At 49.4% G+C, this 17,876-nt stretch overlaps 1 protein-coding gene across 2 annotated transcripts in view; it reads right to left on the reverse strand.

Annotated features, from left to right (window-relative positions):
• Positions 1 to 17,876, reverse strand: part of pdcd11 (programmed cell death 11) — a 99,867-nt gene that overhangs the window by 32,135 nt on the left and 49,856 nt on the right. Inside the window, exons 22-28 of one of the 2 annotated variants that reach the window (XM_038821690.1) lie at positions 14,937 to 15,114; positions 12,967 to 13,023; positions 8,492 to 8,614; positions 7,664 to 7,786; positions 4,794 to 4,971; positions 1,813 to 1,920; positions 672 to 821 (exon numbers count right to left, since the gene is read on the reverse strand). In XM_038821690.1, coding sequence (XP_038677618.1) covers positions 672 to 821; positions 1,813 to 1,920; positions 4,794 to 4,971; positions 7,664 to 7,786; positions 8,492 to 8,614; positions 12,967 to 13,023; positions 14,937 to 15,114 — 917 coding nt within the window. Of the gene's footprint in view, positions 1 to 671; positions 825 to 1,812; positions 1,921 to 4,793; positions 4,972 to 7,663; positions 7,787 to 8,491; positions 8,615 to 12,966; positions 13,024 to 14,936; positions 15,115 to 17,876 lie in introns of both variants that reach the window. The other variant, XM_038821689.1, reaches the window with a different exon arrangement.

A 17,876-nucleotide genomic window follows, 5' to 3' on the forward strand; every position in this document is an offset into this window, starting at 1 on the left:
CCCAACTCTGTGTCGGGGTGGAAGGCAGGAATACCAGCCGAGTGTCCACCTGTTTCATGGTGGTGGGTTTAGAGGAACCTGGCCCTTGCCGGACCCACCGGCTGGGAAAGGCTCCCTTACCCACCGGCTGGGAAAGGCTCCCTTACCCACCGGCTGGGAAAGGCTCCCTTACCCACCGGCTGGGAAAGGCTCCCTTACCCACCGGCTGGGAAAGGCTCCCTTACCCACCGGCTGGGAAAGGCTCCCTTACCCACCGGCTGGGAAAGGCTCCCTTACCCATACTTCAGGGTTCATTCCCTGTTGGTAACAGACAAAACCACCCCCAACAGCAAGATGGTCAGACTTGTTTAACTGAACCATCAGCCTCGCTCACTTCTCCCCCCACCTACTGAAGTCAATGAAGCCCACCGCCCCCCCACCCCCCCTCACCTGTCCTCCCCTCCCCCCCATCCCCCCACTCACTCCCCACCATCCCCACCCCACTCCCGACTCACCTCCCTCCCCACCATCCCCCACTGCCCAACCCCCCCTGCAGCCCCTTCCCCTCCCACTTCCCATCCTCCTCACAGCCTCTCCCCTGCCACTCCCACAGGGTCACCGCAGTGTGTGTGTGAGTAAGCGTACGGCCCAGAATACTAACTACTAAAGTGTGACAGGGTGGACTCTCCTACCTTGGTGTCTCCGCTCTCGTCTTCCTCACTGTCTGAGCTCTCGTCTTCCTGTCTTCGTGTCACAGGAGTGATGGTGTTTACACTCACATCCCAGGCAAAGGTGCTGGACACCTGGAGTGTGGGAAACTTGGCTTTGCTGGGATTCTGCTGCTGCTGAGAAAGACAAATAGCTGTTAGCAGGTAGCCAGCAAGGAGCCAGTGTCCAAACGCTTCTGCAAGAAGCTCGAGGAATACAGCCAGATACATTAGAAACCACAGGTAGGGGGAAACGTTGAGAAGTTGGGGGTCTTCAATCTGGAGTTTAGAAGTGTGAGAGGTGATCTTATTGAGATGATATGATTGAGGGGAGTGCAGAGGGATTGCTGCAGTGTTACAGGAGCCATTTTCCTGATCAGGCATTAAACTGAGGCCTGTCTGCACCCTCAGCTACACATGGAAGGTCCCATGACAACGAATTCAGAGAGCTGAGGATACTTCTCGCTTGCCGGCGAGCGTTTGAGCGTCGGGTGTCCGGGAGCGCCGCGCGTCCCTCAGCGCCGGGGGGGGGGGTTAGATTCAACGGGAAATCCTACTGACAGCTTAGGCACAGGAAGATCCCACCAACAGCAGCCCCCCCCCCCCCACTGAGAAACACGATGCGGGAGTGCCCACTGGAAGAATGCGGCCCAGTGAAAGTCAGCACCTCCACTCCCGTGGGTGCTACTATTACAGCGAGCCCAGGACATCACTAGCAAGGGCTGTCCCATGGCCAAGGACTAATGAGACTGGAACGTTCTGGGCCTGAGACAGAATTCTATGAAGTTAAACACAGTACCACAGTTTTTTAGCACTGTTGCTTCACAGCGCCAGGAACCCGCTTTCGAGTCCCGGCTTGAGTCACTGTCTATGCGGAGTCTGCACATTCTCCCCGTGTCAACGTGGGTTTCCTCCGGCTGCTCCAGTTTCCTCCCACCAAGTCCCGAAAGACATGCTGTTGGGTGAATTGGACATTCTGAATTCTCCCGGTGTGTACCCAAACAGGCGCCGGAATGTGGCGACTAGGGGCTTTTCACAGTAACTTCATTGCAGTGTTAATGTCAGCCTGCTTGTGACAATAAAGATTATTATAAAGCTCCATCAGCCTGGGGAAAACATAACTCACCTCGACATCAGTGTCACTCTCCTCCTCACGACAGTATACCTCCACTCCACTGTCACTCTCCTCAGAATTCTTCAGTTTCTTCTTTATTTTGAGCTTTTTTGAGGGCAGCTAATGGGAGTCAAACCAAATGGAAATATTTTAAAAGTTTTCACCCCCCCCAAAATGACAAGCAACATGAATCGGAAAACAACAAAACTCCTGGTTAATCTGGGTATCCACTCACTGCACCCCTGAGCCTCTCTCACCTATTTCCCCCACCCTGCTATTTATACTTCCCATTGCCCCTTGACCCCAGTTACAAGGTCACAGTAATTTCCTTTCAAGATGAGGAATTCTGCAATTGATTCCTCTTTGGGTGAAGAAGTTTCCCCCAACTTTACTAATTGTTCTGAAATCCCTCCTCTTTACCAGGAGGTTAGTTTTAAAATCATTCTCTAACACGCTGAGCTCAGTTATCCTACTGCAAAATGATCTCATCGCCCAAAACACGAAAGCTACGTTCAGAAGTCAATAGTCTGCTCGTCACGGACTGTGAAACCAGGAATCCATCATTATCCTTTCTGGTACGCAGCAGGAACAATGCTGGGCCTCTACTCACTGGACTTTGGAGAACGAGGGGGGGGGGGTCTCATTGAAAGGTTTAACATTCTGACAGGGCTGGACTGATTGGATGCAGGGAGACTGTTTCCTCTGTCTGGGAGAGGGGTGGTGGGTTCTAGAACCAGGGGTCACAGTCTCAGGATATGGGAGCGGGCCATTTAGGGCTGAGGGGAGGAGAAAGGCCTTCACCCAGGGGTTGGTGAACATGGGGAATTCTCCACCACAGAAGGTTGTGGAGGCCAAGTCACTGAATATATTTAAGGAGGAAGATTTGTGGACTGTCAAGGTGTCCGTGGGTATGGGGAGAGTGTGGGAGGGTGGCACTGAAATAGAGGATCAGCCATATTGATTGGCAGAACAGGTTCGATGGTTCGTATGGCCCACTCCTGCTCCTATTTTCTCTGTTATTCGCTGTAGCCTGCACGCTGAAACTTGTGATGTCTCACTATAATACAATGCCCTCAGAACTGACAGCTTAATCTTTTTTATAAATAATTTTTATTGAAGTTTTTACAAAATACAAAATATAAACATCATAACTCTATTAACGTACACCCGCGGTAACACCCTGTAAACAGCTGCAAGAGCAACTTCAAACAAAAGGAAAAAAAAACAAAAAAAAAACAAAACAGAAACCAAAAGACAGAGAAAAGAGAAAAAGAAAAAAGAACAAGGGAGAGAGATAGCACCCTCCACAAACCCATGTGTACAGTACCCCCCCCCCAACCGGGTTGCTGCTGCTATCGGCCTATTTCCCTACCGTTCCACCAGGAAGTCCAGAAAGGGCTGCCACCGCCTGAAAAACCCTGTACTGATCTCCTCTGGGCAAATTTCACCCTCTCCAATTTAATGAACCCCGCCATATCCGAGATCCAGGCCTCCACGCTTGGGGGCCTCGCATCCTTCCACTGGAGCAAGATCCTCCGCCGGGCTACTAGGGACGCAAAGGCCAGGACCCCGGCCTCTATCGCCTCCTGCACTCCCGGCTCCACTGCAACCCCAAAAATTGCGAGTCCCCAGCCTGGCTCGACCCTGGATCCCACCACCCTCGACACCGTCTTTGCTACCCCCTTCCAAAACTCCCCCCAACGCTGGGCACGCCCAAAACATATGGGCGTGGTTCGCTGGGCTCCCCGAGCACCTAGCACACCTGTCTTCGCACCCGAAAAATCTACTCATCCTCGTCCCAGTCATGTGGGCCCTGTGCAGCACCTTGAACTGTATGAGGCTAAGCCTCGCACAGGAAGAGGAGGAATTCACTCTCTCCAGGGCATCCGCCCATGTCTCCATCTCAATCTCCTCACCCAGCTCCTCTTCCCATTTACCCTTCAGTTCCTCCACCGAGGCCTCGTCTACCTCCTGCATCACCCGGTATGTGTCCGAGATCCTCCCCCCTCCGACAACTGACAGCTTAATCAACAAGAGTTTTATATTGAAAGTAAAAAGAGAGCGGCGAAATGTATAAAGGGTTAATTAAACGAAAGACAAAATAAAAAAATGTGATGTGTGTACACAATTGTTTATAAATATGGGAAATGCCAATAAAAAGATTTAAAGAAAAAAGTTAAAAAATGTTTTTGATAATAGAATAGAAATATGGAGCATCAAGGATTTGTCCGTTGCTATCGTCCCTCAATGATGAAGAATGACGTCAGTCATGGGTTAATTATCTCTTTGAAGAAAACGTGTTTGGAAAATTAGTTTTTGAATTACAGATTCAGATTCCACTTCAGTGCCTGATTCGTGTTTATCTGAAGTGAGCATCAATGCTGGACCTCTCCCAATAAGCCTGACTCCATCCCCCTGCAACACACACACTAGCAGAACAGGTTACTGTACAGCTGTCAGAAGCAAGGCCTCAGGGCGATTCCCACTCCTTTCAGCTGATGGGTGTTGAAACTAACTGGATCACCCTCCCACTGACAGGTGGTCACATCCTGGCTGTGATGGAGCCACTCGGGCATCACGGTAACACAGTGGTTAGCACTGTGGCTTCACAGCTCAAGGGTCCCAGGTTCGATTCCCGGCTTGGGTCACTGTCTGTGTGGAGTCTGCACGTTCTCCCCGTGTGTGCGTGGGTTTCCTCCGGGTGCTCCGGTTTCCTCCCACAGTCTAAAGATGTGCAGGTTAGGTGGATTGGCCATGCTAAATTGCCCTTAGTGCCCAAAAAGGTTAGGAGGGGTTATTGGGTTACAGGGATAGGGTGGAAGTGAAGTTCAGGTGGGTCGGTGCAGACTCGATGGGCCGAATGGCCTCCTTCTGCAATGTATGTTCCATGCTCACTGAATTTCTGCACTGTGTACGAGGAGGACAAAGGACGCCAACACTTCAACTCGGGGAGAAAAAATAACTCGTTAAACATTCCAGCAAGTTTCCCCTACCTGCTCACATTCCCAATCCCCTCTCTTGCGTTTTCTGATTTTTGTGACCTCTTCCTCTGCATCTTTTAATGGCTTGCGCGCCTTGGGTAACAAGCCAAGAGACTCTGGGAGCAGATCGGGATTTTTCGTGTCTTGAGGAAGGAGCGAGAGCTCCACGTGGCCTTGTTCATTATTCACACTGCAAAGCAATTTGTTAAATATACAGAATTGGCCACTATGCAAGCAGGTAATGATCAAGATGACAGGCAGCAAACCCTCACCAAATGCAGCAAATCCTGCCTCATCTAGAAAGAAACTCCTTTGGTTTCCTCGTGGCAATTGGAGAGGATTTACATGAATGGACCAAGGATGTGGGAGTTCAGTTACACGGAGATACTAATCAAAGAGGTCAAAGGGAGATTTGATAGAGGTGTTTGATAGTTACTCCCATCCTGATCGGTTTCTCTGGCCCTCGACACAGATTGAAGATAATTGGTACTTTGCTGAAAAAAGGAGATATGCTGTCAAAGGTTTTCGCTTTGCACACATCAGGACAGATTGCAAGTAAAGTGAACAGGTTTATACTGCATGGCAAGAGAGTGTTGCTAGGTTGGCAAGTGGACTCTGAATGCAAGAGGCGTTCCCATGGAGAGTGCAGCAGGGAACAGTTAACTACCAAGCTTTTGTTCAAATTTAAACCAGGCAGGTCGACTCTGATTGGTCAAGACCTTGCCCTGGGAAATGATCCAGGGAAACCCTATCCCCCAGGCTTTTGCTTTGTTGAAAAATACGCAAAGTGTGGGCATACTCCTTCTGCCTGCAAAGGACAGGGTCCCATGTAAATATATGTGGGTTATAATATATCCAAGTGGGCCACAATGCAAGCCCGACTAATAGCCTTCAATTAGTTGCCAATGTAATTCTCAGCACAATCTGGTTATCCAGTAAATGTTTGCGGATAACAATGGTTTGAGTTTTGCTAGCACGGACTGGTTGGGTATGGTCAGTACTTTACAAAGGGACATGCTGTTTGACAAGAGTCACCAGTCATTGGGATGTAGAGCATATGTACCTGGCATCACAGCGGCATTGAAATTCATATACCACATTAATCATTTGTGAGATGGGTAAAACAACCTTTTGGCTAGACATTAGCATTGTGTTAGCGGAGAATACCACTCGAGCTGTATCCTAACAGTGAACCGGCTAGCTTCACCTGTTGCTCAAATTTTTGAGACCACCAGCTTCCAAAGAATCTCTACAGCGCAGAAGGAAGCCATTTGGCCCATCGGGTCTGCTCCAGCCCTGTCAAAGAACAGCCAACCTAGATCCCCCACCATACCCCCAGGGTAGTCTGAGGAAGACTGGGTAGATTTCTCGACCGGAAGTGGCAGCCCGAGACCCATTCACCAGTTTGTGGGACCTACATCGAGCGATGATCTGATCAGGGTGGCCATTCTCCGTCAGGGTGTCTTCGATGTTCCCTATTTCAGCATCAGGCTTGCACGATTAATAAAATGCTCAGACCCTACTGAGGAGGTTGTCAATAAGGTTAATTTCATAGCACATGGAACTGTAGGAATTCCAACGGACATAGTGACCAGTGAAGATTGACTTGTGGTAGACAGAAGCAGAGAACCCAATGACAAGTTTCCCAAGGAGTATGTTGAGGAAAGGGACTCACCTACGCATGCTAGAAGCCACATATATTCACACACAGGACCCTGCCCTTTGCAGACAGAAGGAGCATATCCACACTTTGTAACTTTCTGAAATAAAGAAAAGTTTGGGGGACAGGCATTCCCTCGTTCATTCTCCATGGCAATGCAGTGACCAATTAGAGTCAACCTGCTTAGTTTGAAATTTAAAATAATAATTTAGAGTACCCAATTATTTTTTTCCAATTAAGGGGCAATTTAGTGCGTTTGATCCACCTAACCTGTACATCTTTGGGTTGTGGGGGTGAAACCCACGCAGACACGGGGAGAATGTGCAAACTCCACACGGACAGTGACCCAGGGCCGGGATTCGAACCCAGGTCCTCAGAACCGTAGGCAGCAATGCTAACCACTGCGCCACCGTGCTGCCCTGCTTAGTTTAAATTTGAACAAAAGTTTGTCAGTTAACTGTCTCTGCTGCATTCTCCATGACAATGCCATGAACAGTCGGAGTCCACTTGCCAAACAATTGCCACTCCCTTCCAGTGTAGTATAAATTGTTGTTCCCTTTACTGTTGATAGGTCCTGATTCGCGTATTATAAAAAGTTTCAACATGTCTCTTTTCTGCAATATTTAAATTCTCTACTACCAGCGGCTAGAACTGGTATAATGGTTGGGAGATGATCATTTGTTTTACACAGCGAGGTGCTGTGATCTGGAACGTGCTGCTTGAAAAGGCCGGTGTAAGCAGATTCAATAATAGCTTTCAAAGTAAATGGTCGGCGGGCGGCACGGTGACACAGTGGTTAGCACTGTTGCATCACAGCTTCAGGGACCCGGGTTCGATTCCCGGCTTGGGTCACTGTCTGTGTGGAGTCTACACGTTCTCCCTGTGTCTGCGTGGGTTTCCTCCGGGTGCTCCGGTTTCCTCCCACAAGTCCCGAAATATGTGCCGTTAGGTGAATTGGACATTCTGAATTCTCCCTCTGTGTATCTGAACAGGTGCCGGAATGTGGCGACGAGGGGATTTTCATAGTAACTTCACTGCAGTGTTAATGTAAGCCCACTTGTGACAATAAAGATTATTTTTTTAAAAAGTCTTTGAGGGAAAATCTACAGGAGAATGGGGAAGGGGAATGGGATTCATTCAAAGACCAGAACAGACATCTCTCCCGATCCCAGTTAACATTCGGGTTCTCCCACTCTGCTCCTCCATCCCAGTAAATTCCTACCTCAGTACTTTCACAGTCACCAGCTTTCCTTTTGGAATGTTATTCAAGAAGATGTCATGATCCTTGACGAAATAATCTGTGACGTTGTGATACTGGACACGACCCGACACCGAGGCAGAGAGGCTGAAGCACAAAGATCACACATTGAAATACTCCCAGAACCTTCCTCTGTATTAGCACAGCCAGGCGGTGACTGCATGATCACATTGTCCAAATAAACGCCCAAACCCTTCCCCCTCACCTGCAGAGAAAGATTCCCCCAGGGGAAGCTTCAAAGTAAAAGCTGCGGCTCCCGTGCCTTGCCGAATGGGCCTGTAATACTAATACCTCTCAGTGAAGTCAATGTGACCAAATGGGCTAAAGAGAAGAGAAGAGAGATCTGGGGGAATAGATACACTAAGCAGTGGAATTAAGATTAGGGGTTAGCCCATCACACGTGTCCGGACGGTGGCACAGGCACGGGGATGGCCATGTTAGGTGGGGTTACAGGGATTGGGCGGGGGAGTGGGTGTGGTAGTGTGCTCTTTCAGAGGCTCGGAGACTCAATGGGCCAAATGGCCTCCTTCGGTGCGGTAGGAGTTCTATGCTGTCAGCCAACGCTGGGGCAGCTGGAGAAACAACTCAACAGACTTAAACATTGTCCCCCTCATCTTCAAAACGCTCGGGGGTGAGTATGCCACCCCCCCAATATAACTCAACGGTGCGCATGTGCAGAGTCTACATGTCCGCATGCATGACGCTGATAGTGACTCAGAACAGACTTGTTCTGAAACATCCGTTCGATGTTGGAGTTGAGAATCTGACTGGCCACTCTCACAGAATGCTTACCTGACAAAGACTCCAGGCTCTCCAATACTCTTTATGTAACCCCTCAGGAGCTGGCCCTTCCGAAGGTCCCTGACAGATGCAATCTCTGGGTCACGTACTGAAGATTTCATTTCAGGGTGCAGTCTGGAGAGGAATTGCAGACAAATGTCAGTCTGGGAAACCCAGAACCCGGCCGGATGGCAGGTCTCAAACAGAATAGTAGTTAAGCCACATTAAAGGATGGTTAGTCGAGATCGTGCAGTCCGATTTCAATATCATAAACGGGATAAATAATTCAGGAGAAACGTCTTTACCCAGAGTGAGGTGAGAATGTGAAACTCGCTATCACAGGGAATGGGAGCTGAATGGCAGAATGTATTGAAGGGGAGGCGAGGTGAGAATGAAGGAAAGGTGAAGAAAGGTGATGACGGATATGCTGATGTGGTTAGATGAGGGTAGAAACATTGGCATTGACTGGTTAGAACATGTCCCCCTTCCAGTGGGTGATGTGTGTGCTCTCGTTACCGAAATCTTATGCAATGGCACTTGACTGGAAAGAGGGACTTGATCAGCTGAAAATCTGCTCATCATTTGAGGGATTCCGGCTTAAATAATTTCCTCATGGTGTTAGAAATTATTCGGTGAGTTTGCGGCTTAACACAAACAATTACAATAACTGGGGCAGCAGGCTGGGCCGCGCGGCACTGGGACAGGGCGCCGGGGGATCCACTGGGACAGGGCGCCGGGAATCCACTGGAACAGGCCGCCGGGGAGCCACTGGAACAGGGTGCCGGGGGATCCACTGGGACAGGCCACGGGGATCCACTGGAACAGGGCGCCGAGAATCCACTGAAACAGGGCGTCGGGGGATCCACTGGAACAGGGCGTCGGGGGATCCACTGGAACAGGGCGGCGGGGATCCACTGGAACAGGGCGTCGGGGGATCCACTGGAACAGGGTGTCGGGGGATCCACTGGAACAGGGCGTCGGGGATCCACTGGAACAGGGCGTCGGGGATCCACTGGAACAGGCCACGGGGATCCACTGGAACAGGCGACGGGGATCCACTGGAACAGGGTGCCGGGGATCCACTGGAACAGGGCGCCGGGGATCCACTGGAACAGGGCGCCGGCGATCCACTGGAGCAGGCCGCCGGGGGATCCACTGGAACAGGGTGCAGTGGATCCAATGGAACAGGCCGCCAGGGATCCACTGGAACGGGGCGTCGGGGATCCACTGGAACAGGGCGCCGGGGGATCCACTGGAACAGGCCACGGGGATCAACTGGAACGGGGCACCGGGGATCAACTGGAACAGGGCACTGGGGATCCACTGGAACAGGGCACCGGGGATCCACTGGAACAGGCCGCCGGGGATCCACTGGAACGGGGCACCGGGGATCCACTGGAACAGCGCGCTGAGGATCCACTGGAACAGGCCGACGGGGATCCACTGGAACAGGGTGTAGTGGATCCAATGAAACAGGCCATCAGGGATCCACTGGAACGGGGCGCCGGGGATCCACTGGAACAGGACGCTGAGGATCCACTGGAACAGGGCGCCGGGGGGATCCACTGAAACAGGGCGCCGGGGATCCATTGGAACAGGGCATAGGGGATCCACTGGAACGGGGCGTCGGGGATCCACTGGAACAGGGCATAGGGGATCCACTGGAACAGGGCATAGGGGATCCACAGGAACAGGGCATAGGGGATCCACTGGAACAGGGCGCTGGGGGATCCACTGGAACAGGGCACCGGGGATCCACTGGAACAGGGTGCCGGGGATCCACTGGAACAGGGCATAGGGGATCCACTGGAACAGGGCGCTGGGGGATCCACTGGAACAGGGCGCCGGGGATCCACTGGAACAGGGCATAGGGGATCCACTGGAACGGGGCATAGGGGATCCACTGGAACGGGGCGTCGGGGATCCACTGGAACAGGGCATAGGGGATCCACTGGAACGGGGCGTCGTGGATCCACTGGAACAGGGCATAGGGGATCCACTGGAACAGGGCGCTGGGGGATCCACTGGAACAGGGCACCGGGGATCCACTGGAACAGGGTGCCGGGGATCCACTGGAACAGGCCACGGGGATCCACTGGAACAAGACGCAGGGGATCCACTGAAACAGGGCACCGGGGATCCACTGGAACAGGGCATAGGGGATCCACTGGAACGGGGCGTCGGGGATCCACTGGAACAGGGCATAGGGGATCCACTGGAACGGGGCGTCGAGGATCCACTGGAACAGGGCATAGGGGATCCACTGGAACAGGGCACCGGAGATCCACTGGAACAGGGTGCCGGGGATCCACTGGAACAGGCCACGGGGATCCACTGGAACAAGACGCAGGGGATCAACTGAAACAGGGCGCCGGGGATCCACTGGAACAGGGCATAGGGGATCCACTGGAACGGGGCGTCGGGGATCCACTGGAACAGGGCATAGGGGATCCACTGGAACGGGGCGTCGGGGATCCACTGGAACAGGGCATAGGGGATCCACTGGAACGGGGCGTCAGGGATCCACTGGAACAGGGCATAGGGGATCCACTGGAACAGGGCGCTGGGGGATCCACTGGAACAGGGCACCGGGGATCCACTGGAACAGGGTGCCGGGGATCCACTGGAACAGGCCACGGGGATCCACTGGAACAAGACACAGGGGATCCACTGAAACAGGGCGCCGGGGATCCACTGGAACAGGGCATAGGGGATCCACTGGAACAGGGCGTCTGGGATCCACTGGAACAGGGCATAGGGGATCCACTGGAACGGGGCGTCGAGGATCCACTGGAACAGGGCATAGGGGATCCACTGGAACAGGGCATAGGGGATCCACTGGAACGGGGCGTCGGGAAATTGCTGCACAGCAGGAAAAGTGGCTTTACAGGTGTGGCAATAACGGCTAAAATGGGAATCTTTAGGAGACACACACAATAAATTCAACAACAACTTGCATTTCTATAGCTCCTTGAATGAAATAAAAATGTTAAAGACATTTCACAGGATCATGAAGCAAAATTTAACAGCGTCATACAGGCGTATTTGAAAATGTCAGAGTAAGTTTTAAGGAAGACCTTTAAGGGCGGGCGTAGAGAGAAAATTCCACAGTTTGAAGTCCAGGATCCACTGGAACAGGGCATAGGGGATCCACTGGAACGGGGCGTCGAGGATCCACTGGAACAGGGCATAGGGGATCCACTGGAACAGGGCACCGGGGATCCACTGGAACAGGGTGCCGGGGATCCACTGGAACAGGCCACGGGGATCCACTGGAACAAGACGCAGGGGATCCACTGAAACAGGGCGCCGGGGATCCACTGGAACAGGGCATAGGGGATCCACTGGAACGGGGCGTCGGGATCCACTGGAACAGGGCATAGGGGATCCACTGGAACGGGGCGTCGGGGATCCACTGGAACAGGGCATAGGGGATCCACTGGAACGGGGCGTCAGGGATCCACTGGAACAGGGCATAGGGGATCCACTGGAACAGGGCGCTGGGGGATCCACTGGAACAGGGCACCGGGGATCCACTGGAACAGGGTGCCGGGGATCCACTGGAACAGGCCACGGGGATCCACTGGAAAAAGACGCAGGGGATCCACTGAAACAGGGCGCCGGGGATCCACTGGAACAGGGCATAGGGGACCCACTGGAACGGGGCGTCGGGGATCCACTGGAACAGGGCATAGGGGATCCACTGGAACGGGGCGTCGAGGATCCACTGGAACAGGGCATAGGGGATCCACTGGAACAGGGCATAGGGGATCCACTGGAACGGGGCGTCGGGAAATTGCTGCACAGCAGGAAAAGTGGCTTTACAGGTGTGGCAATAACGGCTAAAATGGGAATCTTTAGGAGACACACACAATAAATTCAACAACAACTTGCATTTCTATAGCTCCTTGAATGAAATAAAAATGTTAAAGACATTTCACAGGATCATGAAGCAAAATTTAACAGCGTCATACAGGCGTATTTGAAAATGTCAGAGTAAGTTTTAAGGAAGACCTTTAAGGGCGGGCGTAGAGAGAAAATTCCACAGTTTGAAGTCCAGGCTGGAGTGATTAAAATATTCAAAAGGCCAGAATTAGAGGAAGGTTGGAGGAGCTGACAGTGAAATGGAGGGTGGACAATGGAGAGATTTAAAAACAAGGATAAAAGTTTGAAACTCAGAACAATTGTTTCATTCGTGCCACAAGTTTACTTTCTCTCCCGCTCCAAGTACGTTGGAGATTTCTGTAGGTTCCCACCCATCTCTCAAACACCCTCTTCTCAAAAGGTTAATTAAATCAAATTCATTGAACCAGTTAGTGTAGCTCTTCCCAGTGACACTGGGGTCAGGTTTCTGCTCCGCTCTGTAATGCACTCTAGACTGGGCCCTCTCAGGGAGAGCTATTAGTTACCAGTATCCTGGCACCGCTGTCTAACGTCGGGCCACTTGCAAGGTCCAGAGAGAGAGAGATTGATTGAGAAAGGCTCACCTTGAATTCCTGAGGGAAAGTGCCAACTGATCCTCATTCTTGGAAGTAACACAACACCTGCAATAGCACCAGAGAGACACAGAGAGAGAGAGAAGGGTTACAGGGGGACAAAACACAAATGGAGCTGGGTCTGGGATAATGACAGAAATGCTCAAACTCAATCCGAGTGTGAGAGGGAGGGAGGAGATGGCTCGGAGGAAGGGTTGCAAACACAACATTTATCTTTTGTTAGGAATCCAGACCAGACCCCAATTTCTGCTGGGACACTAGACAAGAAACCCCAGGAAAAGTTGCTTCACCCCGGGAGTGATGACTCTGACCAATAGGTACCTTCTATGTTAAAACAAACTTTAATTTATACACAGAATTAACTACATTAGCAACAAAGAAATAGTTTTGCAATCAGTTAAACAGTTCTCAAATAAAAGGAAAAACGAACTTACTGACTTTATACAGTCCTACAAAGCAACTCAATGACAGCTTAAAATTCACTCATAAATAAAGTTAAAAAATTTTATATATTTTTTTTTTAAAGAGTACCCAATTTTTTTTCAACTAAGGGACAATTTTAGTGTGGCCAACGTACCTAGCCTGCACACGTTATGGTTGTGGGGGTGAGACCCACGCAAACATGGGGAGAATCTGCAAACTCCACACAGTGACACTCATAAATAAAGTTAGCAATCAATATTACTTACTCTGCACACACCTTTAGAGAGAGACCCTTTCAGGAACAACCAAAAATCCTGTCTTGTCAAACTCAAATCTTATGGCAAAACTGCCAAAACAGACAGACAGACCTGGCTCCTCCAATTAATTACATCACCTGTATCTAACTAGGATGTCCTGTGACCTGCTTAGCTAGGACTAAACATCAGTCCCTCAAATTATCTACATTTCAGGAAATCGCCTTTCCATGAACAATATCCCATTAACCACCTCTCTGTGAACAAGAAAATGGTCGAAATCAATGATCACCTCATCTTTTCCGATCCGTTAATCACAACTTTAGCAGACATACTGCCTGTACATATTTGAACCCAGGGTGGTTAGTAAGACTACAGCAACAAAATATATGATAATTTCCGACATTCATCACATTTTCATCTGGTCAGGAGGCCTGCCTGCCTGCTGTATTTCTACAACAATTTCAGTCTCATTATCTGGATCAATATGCCCATTAAAACCAGATTGGCTCCTGACATATACAGTCAGTGAGGTTTTCAAATCAGTCAGGAAACAAAATGGAGCAGTGACATCTGCTGACAGCACAGCATTACTGCAGAATATATTCCAGTTTGCAAAGGAGAAAAAGGATCTTGGATGTTTGAAATGAAAATCGCTATTGTCACAAGTAGGCTTCAAATGAAGTTACTGTGAAAAGCCCCTAGTCGCCACATTCCGGCGCCTGTCCGGGGAAGGTGGTATGGGAATTGAACCGTGCTGCTGGCCTGCCTTGGTCTGTTTTAAAAGCCAGCTATTTAGCCCTGTGCTAAATCAGCCCATAGCACCCATCACAGCCTCTTGGGTTCCAATGTATTTCACAGTCGATGAAATACGTTTGAAACTACTACGGCACAGCAAGCTCCCACAAATAGCAATGCGACATTAACCAGAGAGTCAGCTTTTAATGATAATTGAGTAAAAATTGGGGACCTCCCTTGTTCTTCAAATATTGGCTGTGGGATCTCTAAAAGGACACTTCAAACATCTGATCTGAAAGATAGCATCTGGAACAGTTCAGCATTCCCTCACAACCACTTTGGGAGTGTCAACTTCGCTTTATGCTCAAGTCTCTCGGACAGGACATGATCTCTCAACATTCATACAGAGCGGTGAGACTGTTACCCACTGAGGCACAGCGTCCCTCTTTCCTCCATCCTGTCGGATGTACAAACAGGAACAATGAAGAGAGCAAATCATCCTTGCAATGACAATTGTGTTATGTGAGCCACAGCTCTGATACTAACCTGACTATGCGACCCGGGTTCAACCCTTCCAGTGGTGACTCACAATATGAATCCGCCAAATCAAACAGCCCCACTCGGCCGGTCTTTTCCAGAGGGAGGCCAATGGTGACCCCAACATGTGGAGTGATCTTTTTGATGGTGCCCAGCGTTATCGAACCTTCATCCAGCAAGCACATACCTAGAGAAAGAGTTCAAGGAGCGAGCGAGGCAGTTTAATAAAGTACAAATATTGTGATAGGATTATAACAATTACATAAGAACATAAAAACTAGGAGCAGGAATCGGCCATCTGGCCCCTCGAGCCTGCTCCGCCATTCAATGAGATCATGGCTGATCTTTTGTGGACTCAGCTCCACTTTCCGGCCCGAACACCATAACCCTTAATTCTTCAAAAAACTATCTATCTTCACCTTAAAAACATTTAATGAAGGAGCTTCAACTGCTTGACTGGGCAAGGAATTTCATAGATTCACAACCCTTTGGGTGAAGAAGTTCCTCCTAAACTCAGTCCTAAATCTACTTCCCCTTATTTTGAGGCTATGCCCCCTAGTTCTGCTTTCACCCGCCAGTGGAAACAACCTGCCCGCATCTATCCTATCTATTCCCTTCATAATTTTATATGTTTCTATAAGATCCCCCCGCATCCTTCTAAATTCCAACGAGTACAGTCTCAGTCTACTCAACCTCTCCTCATAATCCAACCCCTTCAGGTCTGGGATTAACCTAGTGAATCTCCTCTGCACACCCTCCAACGCCAGTACGTCCTTTCTCAGGTAAGGAGACCAAAACTGAACACAATACTCCAGGTGTGGCCTCACTAACACCTTATACAATTGCAGCATAACCTCCCTAGTCTTAAACTCCATCCCTCTAGCAATGAAGGACAAAATTCCATTCGCCTTCTTAATCACCTGTTGCACCTGTAAACCGACTTTTTGCGACTCGCGCACTAGCACAACCAGGTCTCTCTGCACAGCAGCATGTTTTAATATTTTGCCATTTAAATAATAATCCCGTTTGCTGTTATTCCTACCAAAATGGATAACCTCAGATTTGTCAACATTGTATTCCATCTGCCAGACCCTAGCCCATTCACTTAACCTATCCAAATCCCTCTGCAGACTTCCAGTATCCTCTGCACTTTTCGCTTTACCACTCACCTTAGTGTCATCTGCAAACTTGGACACATTGCCCTTGGTCCCCAACTCCAAATCATCTACGTAAATTGTGAACAATTGTGGGCCCAACACTGATCCATGAGGGACACCACTAGCTACTGATTGCCAACCAGAGAAACACCCATTAATCCCCACTCTTTGCTTTCTATTAATTAACCAATCCTCTATCCATGCTACTACTTTACCCTTAATGCCATGCATCTTTATCTCATGCAGCAACCTTTTGTGCGGCATCTTGTCAAAAGCTTTCTGGAAATCCAGATATACCACATCCATTGGCTCCCCGTTATCTACTGCACTGGTAATGTCCTCAAAAAATTCCACTAAATTAGTTAGGCACGACCTGCCCTTTATGAACCCATGCTGCGTCTGCCCAATGGGACAATTTCCATCCAGATGCCTCGCAATTTCTTCCTTGATGATAGATTCCAGCATCTTCCCTACTACCGAAGTTAAACTCACTGGCCTATAATTACTCGGTTTCTGCCGAAGACCTTTTTTAAACAGTGGTGTCACGTTTGCTGATTTCCAATCCACTGGGACCACCCCAGTGTCCAGTGAATTCTGGTAAATTATCACTAGTGCATTTGCAATTTCCCTAGCCATCTCTTTTAGCACTCTGGGATGCATTCCATCAGGGCCAGGAGACTTGTCTACCTTTAGCCCCATTAGCTTGCCCATCACTGCCTCCTTAGTGATAGCAATCCTCTCAAGGTCCTCACCTGTCATAACCTCATTTCTATCAGTCGCTGGCATGTTATTTGTGTCCTCCACGGTGAAGACCGACCCAAAAAACCTGTTCAGTTCCTCAGCCATTTCCTCAGCTCCCATTATTAAATCTCCCTTCTCATCCTATAAAGGACCTTAGGCACTCTTTTTTGCTTGATATATTTGTAGAAACTTTTACTATGTGTTTTTATATTCTGAGCAAGTTTACATAGAACATAGAACATAGAACGATACAGCGCAGTACAGGCCCTTCGGCCCTCGATGTTGCACCGACATGGAAAAAAAAACTAAAGGCCATCTAACCTACACTATGCCCTTATCATCCATATGCTTATCCAATAAATTTTTAAATGCCCTCAGTGTTGGCGAGTTCACTACTGTTGCAGGTAGGGCATTCCACGGCCTCACCACTCTTTGCGTAAAAAACCCACCTCTGACCTCTGTCCTATATCTATATACTCTCATAATATATCTTATTCTTCTTTATAGCTTTTTTAGTAGCTTTCTATTGCCCCCTAAAGATTTCCCAGTCCTCTAGTCTCCCACTAATCTTTGCCACTTTGTATGCTTTTTCCTTCAATTTGATGCTCTCCCTTATATCCTTAGATATCCACGGTTGATTTTCCCTCTATCTACCATCCTTCCTTTTTGTTGGTATAAATCTTTGCTGAGCACTGTGAAAAATCGCTTGGATGGTTCTCCACTGTTCGTCAACTGTTCCACCATAAAGTCTTAGCTCCCAGTCTACCTTAGCTAGCTCTTCTCTCATCCCCTTGTAATCTCCTTTGTTTAAACACAAAACACTAGTATTTGATTTTACTTTCTCACCCTCCATCTGTATTTTAAATTCCACCATATTGTGATTGCTCCTTCCGAGAGGATCCCTAACTATGAGATCATTAATCAATCCTGTCTCATTACACAGGACCAGATCTAGGACCGCTTGTTCCCTCGTAGGTTCCATTACATACTGTTCTAGGAAACTATCGCGGATACATTCTATAAACTCCTCCTCAAGGCTGCCTTGACCGAC

This window comes from Scyliorhinus canicula, chromosome 16 (assembly GCF_902713615.1).
Source record: "Scyliorhinus canicula chromosome 16, sScyCan1.1, whole genome shotgun sequence".
Taxonomy (NCBI): Eukaryota; Metazoa; Chordata; class Chondrichthyes; order Carcharhiniformes; family Scyliorhinidae; genus Scyliorhinus; species Scyliorhinus canicula.